This window comes from Dama dama, chromosome 20 (assembly GCF_033118175.1).
Source record: "Dama dama isolate Ldn47 chromosome 20, ASM3311817v1, whole genome shotgun sequence".
Lineage (NCBI taxonomy): Eukaryota > Metazoa > Chordata > Mammalia > Artiodactyla > Cervidae > Dama > Dama dama.
Genome location: NC_083700.1, coordinates 17,434,199 through 17,456,914, shown reverse-complemented (window position 1 = coordinate 17,456,914; position 22,716 = coordinate 17,434,199). Strand labels below are relative to the sequence as shown.

Sequence of the window (22,716 nt, the reverse complement as noted above, 5' to 3'; positions counted from 1 at the left end):
CTTTCACAGGGTCAGTATCCAAGCTCAACAGACCAAACCCTGGGCTGTTGGAAACAATGTGTTCAACTTGATTTCTGAAAACAAGTACTCAATTGCTCTGGTGATGTGGGGGAGGTGAATATTTCTCAATGCAAACTTCCTTTTCTGTTAACACAGATGGGAAAAAACAATGAGCACTTATACCACCTGGTGGCAATTTATAGAAATGTTCAATGGAAATGCAGACTTCGATACCCTTCTTCTAGAATCTCAAATGAATTTGTTTCTGAAGAGTTGCTTCCAATGGCAGCTCTCAGCCATGGCTGGGTGTGGAAATCACCTGGAAAAGGGTGAAAAACAGATTCACAACAGACTACAGCCTCACGCCCCACAGATGGACTGGGGGCATGAGTGTGAACAACAAAGATAAAAAACAAAAGTAAAGCCACAACTCAGATACCTAGTCAGGGACAAGGACAAATGTAACAACTGCCTACTCAGGAAGAAGACTGAGGAAATGGAAGAGGAAAGCTTCAAAAACAAGTGTTACTGTTTTACTTGGGAAGGAAAACATAGCTCTCAAGCTGAAGGGCGGGAGGGAGGGTGGGGGGCGGTGGGATTTAAGGTCACATCTGCTAGTTATGTTTACCTGTGGTTTGTTTACCCATTTCATCAATAATGATTGCAAATGAAACTTCTGACCCTCCCTGCTATGGCAGAAAAGTATTGTTTTTTTTTTTCAATGAAGGGAGGTAATTCTCAAAACTAATTGACTCAAGCAGAAACACAGACTTTCTTGGAATAATGTTTATTTAAAGTTACATTTCAGAGTAAGCCATCTTCAGGAGGGCATGCAGCTTATGTTGGCTACTGCAATACATCCAGAAATTTTAATAAAATCCTTCTGATATACTATAAATTACTAAAGTACTATAGATAGGCACCTGTATTACATACAATCTTCAAATGTTTTCAAAACTTAACATTATGTATTAGTTGATGCTTAAAATGTTAAGGCCCCAGAAAAAGTAACTGAATGGTTAAGAACGTGACAAAAATGAGATGCCTGTCTCCATGATCTTTTGCCAGCGTATTTATTAAGAAACAATTTCAGATTCTAAACGACATGATCCAGCCATAGTCCAGGGGCCTCCTGACGATGGCTGTATTAGGTTGCAAATCACCTTTCCAGTGGAAAGGGCAGATTTCAAGATGGCAACTGCTGTGTCATCATTTTCCTGCTAAGGACTGTATCAGAAATCCTTCAGAAAACCCTGCTGTAAATGCGCTTTGTTTTCCCACTGCAGTTTTCCCTCTCTCCATTAGATGGCAGTAACACACCATCATTTCCTTCCTATAGGGTCAGAAATTAAGGTAGGAAAAATTAAGGTTCACTGCAGGCCAAGATTCTCCAAGTTAACCGGGTACAAATATTGGAGCAGACAATAAAGAAGAGTGATTCTAAATAGATCACAAGGTCAAGATAGTGCTGGTTATGGGAAATAAAAGACAACTAATGAATAAAAGACATCCATCTCTGAGAAAGGTATCAAATAAATTCTGCTAAATGTTGTATTAAAAGGATCAGGAGAGAAGGGAAATGAAATATACCCCCTAGACTGAAAGAAAAATGAACCATTAACCTTTGGCTGAAAAAGGACATTTTAATAGACTAGAAAAAATACTCTCATTTAAAAAGCAACTGAAGAATGTCTCAAATGCTCAGCTGTTCTTCTGAATTAAGTATTAAGATTTACTAACAGTGGCCATTAATAGAGTAATTACATAGTTAAAATGACCCAATTAAAAAGTATGGACTATTTTCCCACCTATCTCAAAAACATTTGGCTGGCCCTATAAATTATCTGTCCACACTCCCCACCCTGTGGCAGAGGTCAATAAACAAGTAACTATTCAGCAAACAGGGAGACTTTAAGCAGCAAAGAATAAAGGCTCTTTTGATATATACTTAAGAAAATACTTTGGATAACTAAAAAGGACACTTCCATCCCCAGAACAGAGTAGGCATATCCGTATTTACCTTTTGGTACATGTATCAACATTTCTCTTTTATTCCTATTTATTTAAATATACCAACTCCAGTAGTTGAAATTCATCTTGATTAAAAAAACAAAACAAAACTGTGGCAGCAAAGTAAATAGAAATGTCCCTTCACTCTCTGTCCTTAGAGGCCTGAAACGAGACAATGAAATAAACTCATCTTGTAACTCATCAGTAAAGCATTTTTTAAAAAACAAAGTGTGATAAAGAGGAAAGGGAGTCCTAAAAAGCTCCAAGGATGCGAAAATTCAAGGCAAACGAGTACAAGTTTGTGAGAACACATTATTCTCTGGGGAAAGAATCAGAAAATATTTCAGGAGACTGAATGAACTCAAGAGAATGAAGACCACAGGAAAACACTTGTATCAGGACAAAGTGACAAAAAGCACAAGCATTCAGAGCTCAGAGACAGGTCACAAGGCTTCAGATCAGCGGCCGGGGCTTACCAAGGAAGCATTAGGGACACCCTGCTGGGCCCAGTTGTTTTCAGAACCTATGGCACTGCGTGCCACCACCCAGCTGGGAACTCCCTGCTTTTGTCAGCTTGTGTCACAACTTCAGAAGAAAAGTGTAGCTTATTTCCCACCCCCCCCCCCCCCCACTAATTTACTATGTTTCTCCTTACTATAACCTCCTGTACAGTTGCGAAGGAACTGGACTATATATAAATGCCACATCTCTACTCTTAATTATATAAAGAAAAGAGCAGGACTGTCACAGAAAAACAGCATAAAGGAAGCACAATACTGAGCCTATGATAGAAGCTCAATAAATAATGTGTCAGGTCTGCTTTCAAATGTTACTTCATTGTTACATTCATCACAGTTGCTGGGTATGGGCCAGAAATCATTTAGAGCACAAAGAAAAATTTTACCAAGTTTTCAGCATTTATTAAAACTGGGATAACTGCTGAACTTCCTTTATAGGATAAGTAAAAAAAAAACAAGATTTAATCTCTAGAATGTTGAGCTGAAAATAAGTTTACTAGAATGAATTATTTGTATATGGAAGAAAATAAATATGTGCTGAATGGAATTGGAACTATGGATGCTAAAAATTAAAAAAAAAAAAATCTTGTACTAAAGTACATACACCAGTACATTAAAAAAAAATTCTATCAGTACTTAAAAAACAGAATATCCTTGACTAATAAAATCATTGAGATCCAGTGAGGAAAAGTTCTTTTCAAATTTTTAAAAACAAAGATCACACAATTCTGGGTACATTCTTAACTGAATAAAGATGTGAATATTTACTAATCTCTAAATCCTAATAGGAAAATGATAATTAATAACCAGAAGGATATGTTTTCCTAAAAGTTAACTTGATCAACTTTTTTTTGTGTATTTAACATTAGTTACAAAAGTTAACTTTTCATTGATGACAGTCAGCACATTTGTATCTGGACCAGTTTCAAGAACCAAATTACAAACCCCAGAATACAGAAGCATCTGCTCAGTTTTCATTACAGAGTCCACTCACTGTAGCCTTCTCACAGTATGCCATTTCCACAGTTTTTTTTTTTTTTTCACAGTAAGTACATTGGTGATATAAGTTCATAATAAATCATAAAGATAATGATACTATGAATATTATTTTAATATCTTTAAGCAGTAGAGGTTAGAGAAAACATCAGTCTCTTAAAATATTTTAATATAGTGCAAACCAGTTTGCTTTGTACAGCATGAGAGAAACTGCAGGTTTTAGAGACCCAGTTCCCACAATCATATCCTATATATATACACATATATAAGGGGACCCTATATATATATATATATATATATATATATATATATATATATATATATAGTTACTCTAAAATGCAAAGCACATCTAATTTTAGGGCTAAAAATGAAAAATTGACTTGTTCCAATAACTACTAAAATGGACCAAGATGAAACAAAGGAGACCAGAGGTTCTATTATTCAATAAGAAAACAATTTTTGGGCTTTGTAAATTTTCAGATTTGTTAAAACTCAGAAATGAAATCTTTGTTGTGTATCTTATTCTGCAATTTAATTCTATAATTCAGAATTATGGCAATACTGCCAATGCTTAATTATATTGGTGATTCTTAAATCACGGGCATCTTCCTTCTTATTTATGCTTATATAACTGATTTGCCAAAGAAATCTACAGAAATTGAGAAAACACAAACTTTTCTTAGAAGGCTGGCCGACAAAATAATCCTTTGACCAGACTCTAAAACTGTGAATTTTTATGGACTCTGGAGTTGAAACTACGACCCTCAAGAGAGAAAGGTAGTTTTTTCCAAAGTGTCCACTATTACTCATCTTCTACTGTTCATGCTTCTCCCCAAGAATCGGTCTTATATTACATGCTCTTTGGGTCTGTCTGAGCATTTTTTGTTGTTTTATATAAATGCCAAGTTTGTTGCTTTATTTAGAGATTAGGTATTCCAGGGAATAACTAGTGCATTTTTGGAGAACCTTAGTATTTCTGGACTCCTGACTTACCTTTCCTGAGGGTCACGCCCCAAACAGACAGCCCTACTCCAGGGAGTGGAGGCAACTGGTACATTATGGTTTCTCACTGTAGACCTGCTTAGCAAGGAGAAAAGGCCCAGGTCAGTAACCAAGTGTCATGGGATGGATTCAAGGCAAAGACTTCTTGACTTCTAAGCGAAGAGTCCTGCTTCCTCCCAAACATGGTGCAGTCCAGCCTTATCCCCTGAGAGTCCGGTCGGGCGCTGATGCCCTCCTAGGCGTGAGAAGCCCCGCTGGGGCTTCTGGAGGCTGAGCCTTGCTGCAGCTTGCTGTGTACAGGGTGGAGCAAGGTCATGTGCTCTGCCCCCTTGAAAGGCAGTTTCTCACTGGAGTAGTAATGTACCACTTCCGGGATGCTGTCAAAGACCGCGCTCGTCTGATCCAGGGTGTACTTGCTGTCTTTGGTCTGAGCCACTATGATGTGGACGCATCCTTGACTAGTCCTGGAACAAAACCGAAATTGAGGAGAAGACATGAATGAGTGAGCAGAGGGATCCCTCCCGACTGAAAACAATCTCAGCTAGATTCCTAGGTCAACCGGTTCCCAGGCACTCCTGGAATCGTTATAGACAAACAGAAGAGCTTTCAGCACTCTAGCAGAGCACACAGAAGCTTCACGACCCTCAGCGAAATGTGTGTCACCCCTGGGTCATTTAGCCTTAACATACACAAGTCATCAGGCACTGGACCAAAAGGAAAAAAAAAAATTGTCCAGTCCCTCCTTGCCCCCAAATTGCCAAACTAGTGCTTAAGCCCAAGAATGAGACCACTAAGGCGAGGTTTAAACTCACCTCTTTTGTCAAGGCTAAAAAGACATGTGAAAGGTTTCCTCTTTCTTTCCTCTCCAAAGGAAACATTAAGAATAATAATAATAAAACTTGTTTCTTCCTCCACCCCTACCCCCCAACCTGGAAACACTGTTTCTGGTTGTATATGACAGCTGGCACTGAAGGCTCAAAGATCTAATCCACAAGCACCCGCTTCAGGAACACAGCAAAGCTATTCCTGGTATTGTGTATCTGGTAGCCTATCCCATTTTCTGAGCCATGTTGCTCCCCCCTCAACCTCTTTTCCCCTCCAGTCTGATTGTTTCAGCTGCAAGGGCTCAGCTTCCTCAGGAAGGAAATGCTGTTAGGGCTCTTGACAATGATCCTCCAATATAGCACCACTGAACTCGCAGAGCAACGGAGAATTTCCATGACACCAGGCTTATTGGAATAAGCCTACCAGGCAAAAATGAATGTTCTGTGTACAATTGGACAGGGGAGTCATTGCAAGGCAGTGTTTCCTTCTTCAAGAGAAGAAACTGGTACCAAAATTGCAGTTGGCATTTTGACAAGCAAGGAATCTCTGATTTACTTAAAAGTCCCAAACACCTCTAGAGAGTAAAAGAATGACTGTAACTATCCTGTTAGAAATTATTATTTTTATCAGAAATTATTTCTCTGAGAGGACCTACTTTAGATCACATAAGGCAGAAACTAATCAACGTACAATGAAATGAAATGGGGATATTTATCCCTCTTTATCATAAGGGATATTGGGACATTAACCCAACACCAATTTTGAATTCTTTCTTTTTTTGGCTGCACCACATGGCTTGCAGGAACTTAGTTTCTTGACCAGGGATTGAACCTGGGGCCACGGCAGTGAAAGCGCCAAGTCCTAACCACTGAGCAGCCAGGGAATTCCCCCAATTGTGCATTCTTAACAAAGTAGGTCATATTCTGTTGTCCAAGCAAACACATCTTATTTTCTGTCAACATGTATCCCTGTGGACCATATAAATTATTGGGTTGACCAAAAAGTGTAAGATCTTACAGAAAAACCCAAACGAACTTTTTGGCCAACCCAATGTATCTTTTTTGCCTGGTCATTTTTCCATGACAGGAAAGTCTGCACCCCACTCTTTCATCCAGACAGGGAGAACCCAGGGTGCTTAATACTCACTTTAGTGCAATGGAGTACCTACTGGTTCCTGACTCGCTGTTTCGAACCAGGTACCCAGCTTCTTTGCAGGACTGTAGTCGACTCTCTGCCTCAGCACGGGTGATGGCACCATGATACCAACTGAAAAATGGGGCAGGGGGAGAAACCATGAGCATCAAGATCCCAATCTAGACAGGGCATCATGGAAATAAAGCAATTTTGGAAATGAACTTCTGATGAAAGCTCAACAGCCTGGACTAGATCCAGCTTCCCATTCAAAATAGACAAAATGAGATCTGGGTAATCCTGGATCACAAAACCTATCCGTCACCCCAGAGGGAGTTAACAGGGCTAGAGTCACTTAAAAAGTTTTCCCTCTGTACAGGGGAATGGAATCTGAGATCGGGTTCTCGGGACTCATCTTCCCCTCTGCACAAAGGCTTGGAAAATGGGTTTTCACGAATAAGCCCCACCCAGACAAGCCAACACTAGAAAGACTTCAAATGAGCTAGTGTGCCCCACCAAGGCTCTCAACAAGCTCCCAGCCACCCTGTGTCAACGTGTGTCTGGGGAGGAGACTCACGGCTGCTTCTCCAGCGGCAGGGCTGGGTCCACTCTCTCCCCCTCACTGTGGTCAGCCAGGGCTGGCTTCAGGATCTTCTGGGTCCAGCTCTTCTGTCGGTGGTGCTGCCTCAGTGGCTCCTCCTTGACAGAAGGTCGCTCAGAGCCTTCAAACTGAACTGGAAGGAAGACTCCATTTAACATCAGAGGCCACTGAGATGACCCATGTACACCTCAAAGAAAAGAACCTGTCTGCCTCATCTTAGGAAAGCAGCTTTCCTCCTTCTTTAGTCTGAGCTAAAATGTACTACAAAGGCCCTGGGGTAGCTGAGCTCCTGCTCTCTTTGATATCAGATCATACTGCTAGCATCCACATGCAGCCACTTTTACTGCGAGATGTTCATTAATAGAGAATGGTTTTAGAACATGAGGAGAAACCACTTAAGTATATTTCAGAACATACTTTTAAAAAAACTCGTCCTTTTGGTATATTTAGAATAAAAAGACTGAACAGAGTTTCGGGTAATGACTCCTTCCAAAAGTGTATATCATTCTATGAAACCAAATGAAGTTTTCACTAGGAAATAATAAAGAGAAAAATCAACTGAGAAATAGAAACTACTAACAGTGTCTTAACAATGCTATGACATCTAGGTTGGATAGAAGATAAAGAGAGAAAATGAGCAGCACAGGAGTTGGTAACCAGTAGGGATTTGTGGAAGATAATTCTAAAATAAAGCAAAAACTGACCTGAGGGTGGGGAAGGGAAGGACTGGGAGCCTGGGATTAGCATGTTCAAACTAGTATGTAGAGGATGGTAAACAGCAAGGTTCTAATAAACAGCACAGGGAACTATATTCAATAGCCTGTGATAAACCATTATGGGAAAGAATACGAAAAAGAATATATATAACTGAGTCACTTTGCCGTGCAGCAGAAATTAACACAACACTAAATCAACTATACTTGAATAAAATTATTTAAAAAATTAAAGCACACAAAAAGAAAACCTGATTCGAATATGTGTGAGCGCTCCCACGCTCAGTCGGGTCTAACTCTTTGCGACCCCACGGACTGCAGCCCGCCAGGCTCCTCTGTCCATGGGGTTTCCCAGGCAAGAATACTGCAGTGGGTTGCCATTTCCTTCTCTAGGGGATCTTCCCTAGTCCAGGGATTGAAACCACGTCTCTTGAGTCTCCTGTACTGACAAGCGGGTTCTTTAACAGGTGAGCCCCGGGCAAAGCCCATCCAGACTCAAATGTTTGCTATCAAACAAATTACCTTTTCTATTCACCCTTTACATTGATGACAGTTTTTTTTTTTTTTCCTTTTTCCATGTGACAGTTTTAATCAAAAGCACAGCTTTACTGTTACAGGGAAAAGATATCTTTAACTTTAAAAATCAAAGGCAAAAGAAATTAGGTGGCCAGATAAGTAGAAAAACTATGTCTTGGGAGAAGCAGGAGGGAGACTGACCTTTAATATCTATTGACAATCTACTCATCAACTTCCTCTTAAGTTATTAAAAAGGTTCACAGCTGCAGAACAGGTTCCTTTAGGAGAATTTTCGACAGGAAAAATAAAGCTAGCTTCCTCCTGCTTTCCAACCACCTCTCCTATAATCCATTTGATCCACTAGTGCCATCTTATTAAAAACAGAAATTTGAACAGGTTGGAGGAATAGCAAGAGTTAGAAGGAGATGCTCTCAATGTGTGAGCGTTTAGTGGTGATTAGGTAAGGTTTTTCCAACAGTGATTTAAGGCATTTCTCAAACAGTTGCATACTGCAAGGATAAAGGGAAATTAAGATGCCCAGAAGGATAGAGGACCCCATGCAACATTAAGGGGTCTTCTTCAGTCCTTTTCTTTCAACCATAGCCAAATTTTTATATCCTCATGTCATCGAATTTCTTGGAAAGAGAAACTTGCAGTCGAGGAACATAAAGAAAAGCGCCTCGGCTGAACGGGCGGGCGAGGGTTTTCCAGCAGCGAAGCTGGAAGCAGGCAGGAGCGGGACAGGGACCCAGCCCTCACCCGACAGCGCCCGCACGATCTGCTCCTTCTTCCACTCCCAGGGCTGCTCGTACTCGGCCGCGGGCCTCTCGTCGTCCTGGGGCAGCCGTCCGTGGCCGTCCGGGGGCAACCTCGCCTTCCGCTCCGGCCCCTCGGCGGCGGACGGGCCCGCTTCGGCCGCCGGCTCGTAGGGCGTGTCGTAGAGCTGCGGCGGCTTCCCCGGCAGCTCCTTGGAGCTTCGGCGCTTGGCCAGCGCCTCGGGCTTCGGGCCGTTGTCTCCGGGCTCGCAGGGGCTGTCGAGCAGCTGAAGCGCCTTCCCCAGGGGGTCTTTGGAACCTCGCCGTCTGATTTCTGAAAAACACACACCGCACAGAATACTTTTGAAGACAATGTACCGTGGAAGCCCGGTGATGAACCGAATCACCGCTTCTCTTCCGACCAGACCGGTCTGTCTGGTTGGAAGTGTCCGAGAACACCTGGATTGTTGCTTACCGGGGCTGATGACGGCCCCGCTGGGGGGGAGGGCCCTACAACTTCCCGCCAGTCCCGAGCCAGACACGGGATCAAGTCCAAGGATTAGGGGAATCACAACCGAAGGCAGGCCTGCCTCTGGGGCCGTGTGGTTGGAGAGAGGAGAAGGGGCCTCAGGGGACCTGCTCCGTAGTTCCTGGTCCCCCTGTCTCCTCTTGAGTATGGGTCATCTTCAAAGGCTTTATGTCTTGTTAGGCAGCTGAGAGCAAAGTATTTTAATAAAAATTGAGCGTCTACTATATACAAGCGCTGGGCCACATACATCGGGGGAAGATATTTAGGTTCATTAGACAGAGTTCTTGACTTCAAGGTGGTTTCGACCTAGTGATGCATTTACAAATAATACTTAACAGGCTAACAAGGACAGAATGCTGTTCAGTCACTAAGTCATGTCTGACTCTCTTTGAGACCCCATGGACTGCAGCATGCCAAGGCTTCCCTGTCCTTCACTATCTCCTGGAATACGTAAAAGAGTAGTTAGGGGGAAAAAAACCACAAAAATAATATCTCAAGAGCTAACATTTAGCAATAGTGTCCCATGCATTACAGAGTTTTTTTCTAAGTGCATTGTAATTTTCACAACTGCCCTATGAGGTGGACACTATTAGTTCCCCACATAACAGGACAAAACTGAAGCACAAGGAGTTTAAGGAAATTGCTCAAGACAGCAAGTGCAAAGCCTGGATTCAAAAGCAGGAAGTTGGGCTCTAGAAGCCATACTCTTAGCCACTACACTTGGATTGACTCCAAGTGGAAGAGAAATGGAAGATGCATTGACTTTGATAGAAGAGGTCTTTTCCAGTGGAGGAAGCTGTCTGAGTGAAGATATGGAGGTGGGAATGAGAAAGGGCTTGTTCCCATCACAGGGAATCAAGAGAGAAGTTCAAAGGACAGAAGACCAGGAGAGGAGAGGTGGTATGGGAGAAGCAGCTGGAAAAGGCAGGACAGGCACCAAAGTGGAGAAGTTTTAAAAGCCAGAATTAAAAAGTTTCGATTGTTCTGTATACAGTAGTGAACCATTACAAGTTTTTAAACAGGCAGTAACAATTATTATATAATTGTTATAATTGTATATAATTAACAACTATATAACTATATATATGTATTTTTTTTTTTTTTTTTTTTTTGCTGGAAGAGAACTCCAACACAGTGCACAAGATAGAATAAAGGTATGCTCTGAATGGAAACCTAGAAATCAATGCAAAATATCTGATGCAAATCATCTAACCACCGGCTAACCAGCCAGTGAGCCACAGTGGGAAAGCAGCAGCAGAGTCTGGGGACTGAGTAGCTCAGGGCCCAGAGGCATCATGTGTTGCTCAGTCGTGTCCGAATCAATCTGCAGCCCCAGGTACGGAAGCCTGCCAGGCCCCTCTGTCCATGGAATTTTCCAGGCAAGAATACTGGAGTGGGTTGCCATTTCCTCCTCCCGGGGATCTTCCCAACCCAGGGATCAAATCCACGTCATGTCTCCTGGATTGGCAGGCGGACTCTTTACCACCAGTGCTACGATAGGCCAACTCAAGCACTGTGCTGTGGTTTCCTTTAAATGCCCACAAGAAAGCCTTTAGTCTGCCTACCCTGTCACAGTGAAGAGGACCTTTTTAATGCAAACATCTCATCACCTGTCATCCCATAAGCTCTCAACTGTCCACTTACAAAGTGCTAACTGCTCAGCACGGCACGGGACAGCTTCTGTAGTCATGTTACTGCCTACTTCCCTCTCTGATTTCATCTCTCAACAGCACCCTGTCCCTGTCCCCACTGAAATCCAATTCTTTGTTCCCACCAAACAGAACTTCTGAAGTTCCCTGCACACTGCAATGTCTTATGCCCACGGTGTGCTGGTGATCTTCCAATCCTTTGGAGTCTGGCCTAGCATCTCCTCTCTCTGACCGTCCTTCTCCAATGCCCCAACTCCCCCCGGTAGTACCACTTCACCAATTCACTCTCACCTTGTACTTCTCTCAAAGGGTGTGGATTTATTTGTCAATGTGTCTGCACTTCCAATTTGGTGGAGACTGCCAGGCCAGGGACCCCCATGTCTTGTTTAACTTTGTAGGAAACAGCTGTGCTAAATAATGGTTGGATGATGGATGGTAGGAGGGAGGGAGGGGGAGGAGTTCTAGAACTTCTCCGGGCAGGTGACAATATACATCTGGAGCTCAGCAGAGAGGTGAAGGTCAGAGGTACATGTCAAGGAGTTACTCACACATGGATCATTGCTGGTATTGTAAGAATGAAAGCAATCACCAGAGAAAAGGAGGCCGATGAGAAAGGAAAGAGGATCAAAAGCAGAATCTGGGACTTCAGTTAAGGCTGGATAAAAGAAGTGTCACCAAAAAAAGACTGAGAAGGAATGGTCAGGTAAGGAAGAAGAGGATCAGGAGACTTACAATGCCACAAAAACAAAGGAAAGTGAAACTTTCTACAAGTAACTGAAAATGGGCATGGTGACGGAGAGAACCACTGACTCCATCAGACTTCTATAACAAGGAAAGGATGGTAAATGAAACACTGCAGGGAAAAGTTATTAAAATCAGGACATTAATTCAAAGGGGCAAAATTTACTTGTAGGATGAGGTTATAATTCTGCTGCATAGGGGCCCCCTACTGCAGCTGGATCCTATAAAACTGCAGGTCTGGTGCATAGAATCACCTGCGGTAGCTTTAATGAAGACTCATGCCTGGGTCCCATCAACACAGGTCCTGATTAACTGAGCTAGGGGGGCTTCCCTGGTGGCTCGGTGGTAAAGAATCTTCCTGCCAAGCGGGAGACACGGCTTCCATCCCTGGGTTGGGAAGATCCCCTGGAGAAGAAAGTGGTAAGCCACTCCAGTGTTCTTGCCCAGGAAATCCCATGGAGAGGAGCTTGGTGGGCTACAGTCCACGGGGTTGCAAAGAGTCAGACATGACTTAGTAACTGAACAACAACAATCTGGCAGTCGGAGTTGTAAAAGCTCCCCCAGGTGATTCTAGTAAGAAGAGAAGCCTGAGATGCACTCCCCACTCCCATGCCACCTCATTTCCTCCTGCTCTCCAGGACTAATCTCATCATTGCTAGCCCCAGCCCAAGAAGAAGGATTCTCCTAGAATGAAAACCTCCGCATCTGAATGTGAGAGCTAAGGACCATTCCCCACCCCCAGGCCAGGAAGGTGCCTCGGGTTGTTTGAGGTTTCCAACATCTCCGGTCCAAGCCTCTTGACTTTCAAGCAACAGCTTTTTTTCTTCACTGCTTATTCTAGATGGCGTTATGGAAAACAAGAAACAAAAAAACACACTCTGCTCTTGGTTCAATTAAGATAAGCCTGGAATTTTTGAAAAAGAACTTCTCTACAGAACTAGGAAAGAGAAAACACAAAGGCATTTAAAGGATGAATTTAGAATTTTAAAGTTTCTGATCAAAACCTAAGTTTATTCTCTGTTTAGACTGGCACAGGCTGGGGAAACCTTTCCCAAAGTCCTCACCTCAATCCGTCCGGGTTGAACTAAATGGAGAAAGAGTTGAGTCCAACCTTAAGATAGAAGGAGCCCTGTTCACAGGAAATTTCAATGAGTTTGTGTTAAAATGATGTACCCTGATTAAAATCCTGAGTTCTTATTTCACACGTATTTGGGTTTTACTTTTACGATGAGGGCTCTGTATTCCTTCTATCTTAGTGCACACTTAGAGCTCTGGGAAAAACACTGGAAGGCATACAGTTGAGAATGTTCCATCCCAGGATGATCTGGGGTTGGGGTGAAATATGAGGAGTACGATCATCTTTTAAAACAATGTTTAATCAGAGGGAAAAAAAGGGCTTACGCACAAGGCCTCTCTGCCCCTTCAAGGGGAGTCACCTTAGAGTCCATTCCAGCACCTGGCTGCCCCCAACCTGAGGCGCCATAGAAACAAACAATCGCAGGGCTGCACGCCGACCCTTCCTGCGGGAGAATAGCCCCTGACGTGCAGAGCTGGCTCCGAGAGGAAACGGGCCTGAGAAGGAGGAAATGGCCAGAGGAAGCTACACCCTGGCTCTGCCGATAGAGGCCATTTACCACGGCAGACAACAGAATGCAGCCAACGGGCTACAGATAAACACCCATTTCACCAAGGGCTGAACCGAGGCCTGACCTGCACCAGTTCAAATCTGCAACTGGTTGCCGAGAAACATAATATGGGCCCCAAATTTTTCCCTTCTCAGTTTCCAACTGTAGCTGTGCATAATTATGCCATTTATATTTAAAAACATCAGAAGACCAAGACTTTTCTTTGTTTGTTAAATTATCTAGTTAGCAGTTAATAGTCCCCTATACTTGTTCAGGGGTTTCCCTAGTGGCCCAGTAGTAAAAAATCTGCTTGTAATGCAGGAGACCGGGGTTCCATCCCTGGGTCAGGAAGATCCCCTGGAGGAGGAAATGACAACCCATTCCAGTATTCTTGCCTGGGAAATCCTATGGAGAGAGGAGCCGAGCAGGCTACAGTCCATGGGGTCACAAAAGAGTCAGAGACAACTTAGAGGCTAAACAACAACAACATACTTGTTAAGAATTCTCTTTGAAAATGGAATTCTCTCTCCAAAGTGTCTAAATGATCGTGATATCTTCCATGGATGCATGTACTAGGCATGTTGCACCTGCATTTCAGTGAAGCCTCAGCATAATGCAGCAAGAGATGTTAGCCCATTTTCACAAATGAATAAACTGAGGCTGTGCAGTAGTCAGCGGGGCAGCCCACTGCCTCCAGAGCCCCTGCTTTCTCTATCATATCTTACTTTATGCCTCAAAGATTTAATGTAGAATATTAGTAACAATTTTTGTAACATATCTTTTCCCTTAGTCCATTCAAAACATGTATTCAAAACATCAGGCTTAGAGCCCTATAAGGCTCCATGTTCCCCTTAGAATCAGAAATAGGGATCTTTTATCAGTGCTCAAGCTTTTGATTTAAAATTAACATTTTCCTATCAAACAAATCTAAATATCTGAACAAAAGCAGATATAAATCAGAAGTCCTGAAACTTAAGTTTAACAAACAAAATACAGACAAAATAAGTAAATCAAAAAAGCCTTCTGTTTTTTCCATAATGGACAGTTTTTTAAATGGAGGTTCTCCTTTAGATTGGACTATCTATACCAACCAATAATACCATTTGGAGGCAAAAACCAGAATTTAAAGATACTCTGTGGCTGGAGCTCTGTAACTAAAACCAAAGGGTGCTGGGTGACCTGGTACCCCCACTCTCCAACTGTATAACAGGGACAAGTTACTGAATCTTTCTGAAACTTAGCTTCCTCCTCTGTAAATCAGACACTTCTAACGCCTACCACACAGGAAAGTAGGATTTTAGTAAGGTAATCTGGCAACTTGGCACCTAGGAGACACTCAACTTGTGTGATAATCAGTTATAGAAGGAACTCGCATGCTGAATGATGGCTCATCTTAGGAAACTTTGAAAAACTCTCCCAATGCTAATGTTCTAATTTGGTGGAAAAAACTCATCATGCTAAATTAAGTAGAACGTTTCTCCTAATTATTTAGCTAAAATGTTCCTGCAAATTTAGCAGAAGAACAACAGGTTTAAACTAATATCACCTCATATTCATTGTCCTACCTTTTTCATGAAACAATCCTTCGGATAAATCTAAGTGAGAATTTACTCAGAAATTTATAAATCTTTAGCTTTTAAAAGTTAAGAGCAAAGTTTTGGGCAGAGAGAAATCTGGGGAGTCTGGGTCCCACAGTTACTTGGCCATAGGAAAGTGATAAATGCCCCTTAATTTCTATTCCTTCCTCTGTTTCCTGAGGCAGATCATGATTTTCATCCTTTTCTTCATGGCAGTTAGCACATTTCTCAGTGATGTCTTTTTTGCTGTTAGGTCTGTTTGCCCCTTGGGTTGTAAGGTTCACAAGGACCCGGGACCTGTGCATCTTGTTCCTTGGATGCCCAGAGCCCAGCGTAGGGCCTGGATCATGGCAAAGAAATGCCTAGGAAAGTTTTGTTGGCTGTTACAAAATACCATCATGAACACTATTCTATATATCCAAGACAATGTTGAAATCAGGCATGTTACTCCCACTTCACAGGTATTAAAAAGGCAGTACAGAAATTGGGAGCTCCACAATTAAATTATATTTATCAGAACCCTATCTTCTGCAGAAATTCTGAAATAAACAATTTTGTTTATTCCCCTAAGATTTCTCAAGAAATATGAGACATTTCTGAACTTGGACTTTGACAAGCCTTACAGGGAGCAAACTGAACAAAAAAGGTAAAAGGAAAAAAAAAAAAGAAAATAAAACCCACCCAGTAGCAAATCTTTTATTTCCAGCTTCTGGTAAACTCACTTCCTGTTATTCTGTCCAACTGTGTAACCTATGTGTAGAATAAGAGGTATATCCTCTACATTAATTGAGTAGGTGTTTTGTGATATTTATTTTAAATGAAGTATCTTTTAAAATTCACCAATATAAAATTTTTTAAAAGAGCAAAGGGAAAAAAATTATAATTCTTAAGAGTTAGTAATTAAAATTTTTAATAAATTTGAATTTATTCTCCAATTGAATGTATTAGTATTGCATTCCTAAATACATTTATTCCTATAAACTGTTTAAAACAAAGCCTGGGACTTAATCTGTGCTCCAATATTAAATGCTAGCTACTACTATTATTACATTTATTTCATATTGGACACTGACTTTTATTTTTTTAATTTTAAAATTTTATTTATTTATTTTGGAAAAGCAACAAGTTACGTACATACAAACTTTTGACTTCTAAATACAACTTTCCTTGTGAGAATGAGTGGAAAGATGCCTTTTTGCTGTTTAGTTGCTAAGTCGTGGGGGCTCTTGGTGACCCCATGGACTGTGTAGCCTACCAGGTTCCTCTGTCCACGGGATCTCCCAGGCAAGAATACTGGAGTGGGTTGCTACTTACGTGTAAAGTTTAAAGTGCTTTTGCATATACCATTTCGAATGTGTCCTGAGGCAGGCACCTTGGTGTAGAAAGCATACCATTCAGTCTGGAGTGGGAAGATCTGGGTTCTAATTCATATTCTGTCTCTTAAAGAGCCTTACGAACATCTTATATGAGATTCAGAATCTCTTTAGTCTTATTTTCTACCCTGTACCAAGGGGTAGTATTAGTGTCCCCTAGTTTTCAGGATTCTGTGAGGATTATATAGGGGAAATTATTCATTTTTAAAAAGCAAAGTACTTTCCCTACGATCAGTGTGGATCCATAAGAAAACAAAACAAAAACCCTTCAAAACCTCAGATAATATAAACAAACACCTTATCCCAATTAAAGAAAAAGAGGAATAAAAAAACCAAAGGACAAAGAAAAGTGAACTAAAGCAAAACATTAATTCTTTTTGTTTTTTCAGAAAAGCTTTTCCCTCAGTTTTATGTAAAAGAAAATCTTTCCCCCTATTCCTTTCAAGTCTCTGATATTTTTTAGAATTCTAAGTTTTCACTTCCTTTCATTCACAGATTTCAGTAGAGGTCACAGTCCAGTGACCTTCAGGGTCACAGCCTGGCCAGGGTACACCCTCCCCAGATGCGATGCCTTATCTCTGTGAGCAGAGAGCAGGAAAGAGAGCAGTGCTTTCCTGCTGCAGCTCCGGCTCACTCTGAAGCCTGTCTTGACCCTTCCAGGGCGCTATGGTTACCCTCCTGCTCAACTTTTCTGAGACTATGCTTATGGAGCCCACGTGACAGCCTTTCAACCTGTTTTTAAACAGAAGAGACAAGATCTTTAATGTGTGACCAATTATTCCTTTCCCAGGCATGAAACCCAGGACATGTGAACAAGGTTCCCTCGAGTCAGCCCTTAGAAACGGCAGTTTTTCATTATGGAGTAAAGAAAACTTACTCTAAAATTTCACAAATAAATCTAAATAATTAGTTTAAGTATTGTTTACAGCAACTTCAGAGAATTATGAATAAAAGGAAAAGAGTGACACCAAAAAAAATGACAAGAGTGTTTGTTCAACTTACAAGTCGGAATTACTCCCCCTTGGTACAGATTTATGACTCCCGTTATGGATGTCAAAGTTTTGACAGTGGCCAAGAGGTGTATTTAAATTATCTGAAAACTGGAGATGACATCCTGAGAAGATCTGCAAATTCACAAGTGTCACTTTGCATAGAATTAGAAAAACTTTAAAGACCCCCCACAAATTCTAAAACTGAAGGATACAATACCATTAAGGATGTTAGCTAGATATTCTGACTTTAGTTTTGGGTCTAATTTCTGTTTCTTCCCTGCAGGAGGATCTGATAAAGTTCCTTCACCTCTCTTCCCCAAATACACACTGGTTCTTATTTATTTATTTTTTTACTACATTCCAAGTTGGGTGCGAGATTTCAGTATAAAGCAGCTCCTGGTTACAAACCTGTTATCATTTGCTGGGCATCATAGGGTTCCATATAACCGTCGTTCTCCCCTACTCTCTCTGCATCCCTTTGACCTTTTGTCCGTTTAGCATCGTAAGGGTCAGCATAGTCTTCTAAAATGATGACCTGTAAGAAAACCAGACAGGGAATTTGCTAACGATTATCACATACCAGGACAGTGATATCAGAAAAGGTTACTAAAAACCTGCAGACCCCAAAAGAGTTCAAAATTTCCAACCAGTTCTGAAGAGCTTTTGCACTTGATCACATTATTATCCACCCAGCTGGACAAACATCTGGTTTATTTTGGTAGTATAATTGATCGGCAACAATCCATTCAAGCTCTCCTGCTTACCCCCCAGGCTCTGTTCACCTCCCTCTCTCTCCCCAAGCAAAAAGGCATTTACTGGTTAAAAAGTGTGGCACGGTGGATGGCAGAGGGTGGAGGATATCTATGCCTTTAGAGTAGAAGAAAATGAACTGGTCTACTACCTCTTCTGTGATTTTGTTTTTTTTTAAAATGCCAACTATTTGAGCAACATCGCCATGGTAAGTCGGCTCATCACTCACTGATACTGCACGTCCACTGGCACTGGCCAGGTACTGAGAGGGAATAAAATAAGACCAAGATCACCTTCTTGTCCTCAAGGAGTTTGTAACAGCTCTAAAGAAATAGCTTCATAATAAGAAGACTAAGAAACAGGTCAGAGCTAAACAGTACTGTGGGGGTTCTAGGTTCAATGATTTCTAGACACACTGATTCTCATAGACAATAATCAGATAGTTTTTTAAATTTCTTTAATTTTTTGGTTGCACTAGGTCTTTATTGCTGTGCGTGGACTTTCTCCAGTTGCGGTAAGGGGGCTACTCTTCGTTGTGGTGCAAGTGCTTCTCACTGCTTCCCCTGTTGTGGAGCACAGGTGCTCCGGGCACACAGGCTTCAGTAGTTGCGACATTCGGGCTCAGTAAGTTGCTCGCAGGCTCTAGAGTGTGGGCTCAGAAGTTGTAGAGCACGAGCTTAGCTGCTCTGACGCATGTGGAATCTTCCCAGCCCAGGGGTCGAACCTGTGTCCCCTGCACTGGCAGGCGGATTCTTATCCACTATGCCACCAGGGAAGTTTTCATCCGTATTTGTAACAGAAAGCATCCATCCTTCCCAAAACAGGAAGGTGCCTGGGAAGGTGGTCTGAGTGCAATAGTTCTGTACTGCAGCTGAGTGACAATGTGGGGACTTAGGGAGCCTGAGTCTGACAGGTACTTCTCAGGAAGGAAGAGTTTTATGGAAATTTTATGGAGAAAAGATATATTCTTTTTTGGGGGAGGGGGGCTGCACTGCAAGGCACCCAGGATCTTAGTTCCATGACCAGGGTAAGAACCCCTGCCTCCTGCAGTGCAAGCTCAGAGTCTTAACTGCTGGACGGACCACCAGGGAAGTCCCAAGAAACATTCATTTTTAAAAAGCACAGCACTTCGCCTATTATCAATGTGGCTCCACAAATAAACAGCTAGGATAGTATAAATAAAGCATGTATTCCAGTTAAAGAGAAAGAGAGGAATAAAAACCAAAGGTGAATCAAAATTAAGGGAAGAAGCCCAGCCCTTCATACAATCTCTGATTATATTCTCCAAAGAATTCACAGAGATGTGCCACTGGGACTGGGAAAGAAATCCAGATAAATGGGGAGAAGTGAGGAGGAGGGCACAGCCTGGATGAGAGTTCTCTTCCTGGGAGGAGATGGCCTAAGAAACTTCAGACATCGAGAAGCAATGACCGTGAAAATAACTGGGCAGTCACTGCAGAGGACTGTGGTTACCACTCTATCACCCCATGCTGCTTGCCTGTTCAGGTATACTGCATCCCCAAGGTACAACGAGGAGCAAGAAGCATGGTACTCAGCACTCGGCTGCCAGGTGCTTATGATCTAGGTAAACACACCCAGAGACCACTGACTAATGTCTGGGTGAGCTGGCCATTTTCCCAAACTATCCCACCAGTGTCTGGCACTCGGGTAGGCATGCTGTAAATACCTGGACAGAATAAACGGAGGAATGAGCAGAAGGGCCAGTGCAGACACACACAGTATGTGCTACCTGCTCCTGACCCCACCCAGGTGGGCAGCATGTTTGAAGCCTGGACAAGAGAAAGTTCACATGACAGGGAAGTGATCACCTGGGCTAGAGTCTGAAAGCTGGGTGTGAGCTTCCTCTCTTCTCTTTTTAAAAACTAACAAAACCCCAACTCATCTCTGTACGAATGAAGTGGGTCTCTTCACACTTCTTAACTATCTCACATTGGACAGTACCCAGAAAACCTCTGGCATGTAAGAAGCAGGAAACACCTTCTCTCCTGATCTGTAATTTCCTTCAGGGCATTTCCTTGTCCTGTTCTGTATCCTCCACAGTCCCAGCCCTTAGAGCTCCTTGCCCCCTATCCTACATGGCTCTGCACAGCAAATGTTCATGGGATGAATGATGCTGCTGCTAAGTCACTTCAGTTGTGTCCGACTCTGTGCAACCCCATAGATGGCAGCCCACCAGGCTCCTCTGTCCCTGGGATTCTCCAGGCAAGAATACTGGAGTGGGTTGCCATTTCCTTCTCCAATGCACGCATGCATGCATGCAAAGTCGCTTCAGTCGTGTCTGACTCTGTGCGACCCTACGGACAGCAGCCCACCAGGCTCCTGTGTCCACGGGATTCTCTAGGCAAGAATACTGGAGTGGGTTGCCAATTCCTTCTCCAATGGGATGGATGAAAGGGCTGTAAACTTGGGGTGCTAGTGAAGCGTGGAGAAACTATATTGGGTAAAAGTGCAAGGAATGATGGAGTTTCCAGCAGAGAGGGTGGGTAGTGGCCAATCCATTCCCTGGAGGTTTAAAATTCATACTTAACCAGTTTAAAGGTGACCATTCCTTATGCATAAGAAGAATAAAAGTTATACACAAGTCTAGCTTTGCAATTCCCCTGGATTTCTAAATTAAAATATACAACATCTACAAGGGAGTCAAATTCAACAAAGCACCCGATTGTCTCATTCAATTATTCTTCTACACTGATAACAAAATTAAACGGCAAGTACATTTCTGTCAAGTTCCCCAAGGCTAGAATAAGAATTTTTCAAGATCAAACAAATGATTTTAAATGGTCACTTAGCGGTCATCAATGGCAGAAGGGGAAAATACATCCTCATCGTCTCTGAGGTATAAAAAAACCCTAGAGTTCAGCGGGTTCACGATGCTCCCTTCCCACGGTTAGGCTTCAGCAGGGTAGAGGTGGTCCAAGGGAGACTGTATTCTTACCGTCTCTTGCTGCTTAATAATCTTGCCCTTGTCCAGTTCGGGGCCCAGAGATGAAGGGGAAGAGGACGCGGAGGAAGGGCTGCTGCTGCTGCTACTGCTGCTGCTGCTGGGGTAGATGCTCTTCCCGTTCTTCTCCTGAGTGTCCACTTTGATGAGCCTGTTGATGTAGGTGCTGCAGCCTGAGCTCTTGGCCGCGCCCCGGTGGGGCTCCTCCTCGGTGGTCCGGGAGTTTTTGCGGCCTTTGCCTGCGGCGGCCTGAATCAGGCCCTGCAGGCTATCCCGGGACAGCCGGCTGTCCTTGGGGGGTCCGACCCCGGCCCGGCCGCTGCCCAGCTCGGCCGCCGAGTTCTTGCGGCCCTTGCCCGGGGCGGGCCCGGAGCCGCCCGCCTCCGAGTTCTTGCGCAGTTTGCCGCCTCCCCCGCCGCCGGGCTTGGCCCGCTCCGACACGGTCTTCAGGTTCAGGGGGAACTCCTTGAACCACTTGGCCGCCATGAGGGGGGCCCGGCCGGCGCGGCTCAGGAGCGTCGTGGCCGCGGAGCAGGCGAGCGAGGAGGCCCAGCTTAGACACGGAGAGGCGCCAGGGACCGGGGGCCACTGCATTCCCCGGGGCTGGGTTGCTGGAGGCCGCGGCAAGGCCCCGCGACGGCTGCTCTGCTAGTCCCCGGCCGGCCGTCGCCCACGCCCCGCAGGGTGGGGCCCCTACGGCCCGGGGCAGGGGGCTCAGGGCGCCGAGCGGGCGGACGCGGGCCGCCGCTCCGGACACGGACGGCGACAGGCACGACGCACCGGGGCCCCGCCCGAGGTCGTCTTCAGCGCCTGCACGGCCGGGGGTTCCGCGGCTCTCCGGAGGCGGCGGGCGCCGGGGGCTTCCCCTGCTTTTTCCTCCAGAAGTGGGAGAGGCCGGGCCCACGGAAGCCCCGGGACAGCCCTGCCCACACTCCCGGGGACCAGGGGGGACGGAGCGGAGGCGGCGGGAGTGTCCCCGGCACCGCGACGGACGGTGGGCAGCCAGCGGGCCGACCGCCCCCTCTGCGCGCCCCTCCCCTCCGAGGCTGGCGCCTCCCTGCGCGCCACCTCCCGCCCAGATCCGGGGGCGCCGGGGTCAGCGCCTCTGTAGAGGCGGGTCTGGGGGTGCATGTTCAGGGGAAGGTAGCAGCAGCTTTACTGGTTGTGCCCGCGTGGTTAGGGCCTCCCACTTTTTGCACAAGCAGCTCCCCATCACTACCGAGCGGGTCTCAACCAGGCGCTGTCTTCAAACTCAGCCCGAGTGCGCCACGTGCACCTCTCCAACCCAGGATGGGAGCTCTTCCACTTCCAAAAGAGCTAGAGGTGCGTCGCGGTCACTCGCTCCACTCTCTCTGCAAGCATATTTTGGGGATGTGTGTGGGAGAGTGCCTACCAAAAGCAGGGGAAGAGGCCGCGGGCACTGGCCCAGGAGCCGGTGCAGCTACGGTCCC

General features: G+C 44.1%; 1 protein-coding gene across 1 annotated transcript; it reads right to left on the bottom strand.

The window, feature by feature from the left end:
• Nucleotides 1-3,842: 3,842 nt before the first annotated feature.
• Nucleotides 3,843-21,914, bottom strand: SHE (Src homology 2 domain containing E). Its single transcript, XM_061119868.1, has 6 exons — nt 21,260-21,914; nt 17,962-18,088; nt 9,072-9,401; nt 7,060-7,216; nt 6,498-6,617; nt 3,843-4,990 (listed from the first exon to the last, which is right to left on the bottom strand). Exons 1-6 carry the CDS (start codon nt 21,857-21,859, stop codon nt 4,762-4,764), a joined length of 1,563 nt encoding a protein of 520 aa, XP_060975851.1. The 5' UTR covers nt 21,860-21,914; the 3' UTR covers nt 3,843-4,761.
• Nucleotides 21,915-22,716: the final 802 nt, after the last annotated feature.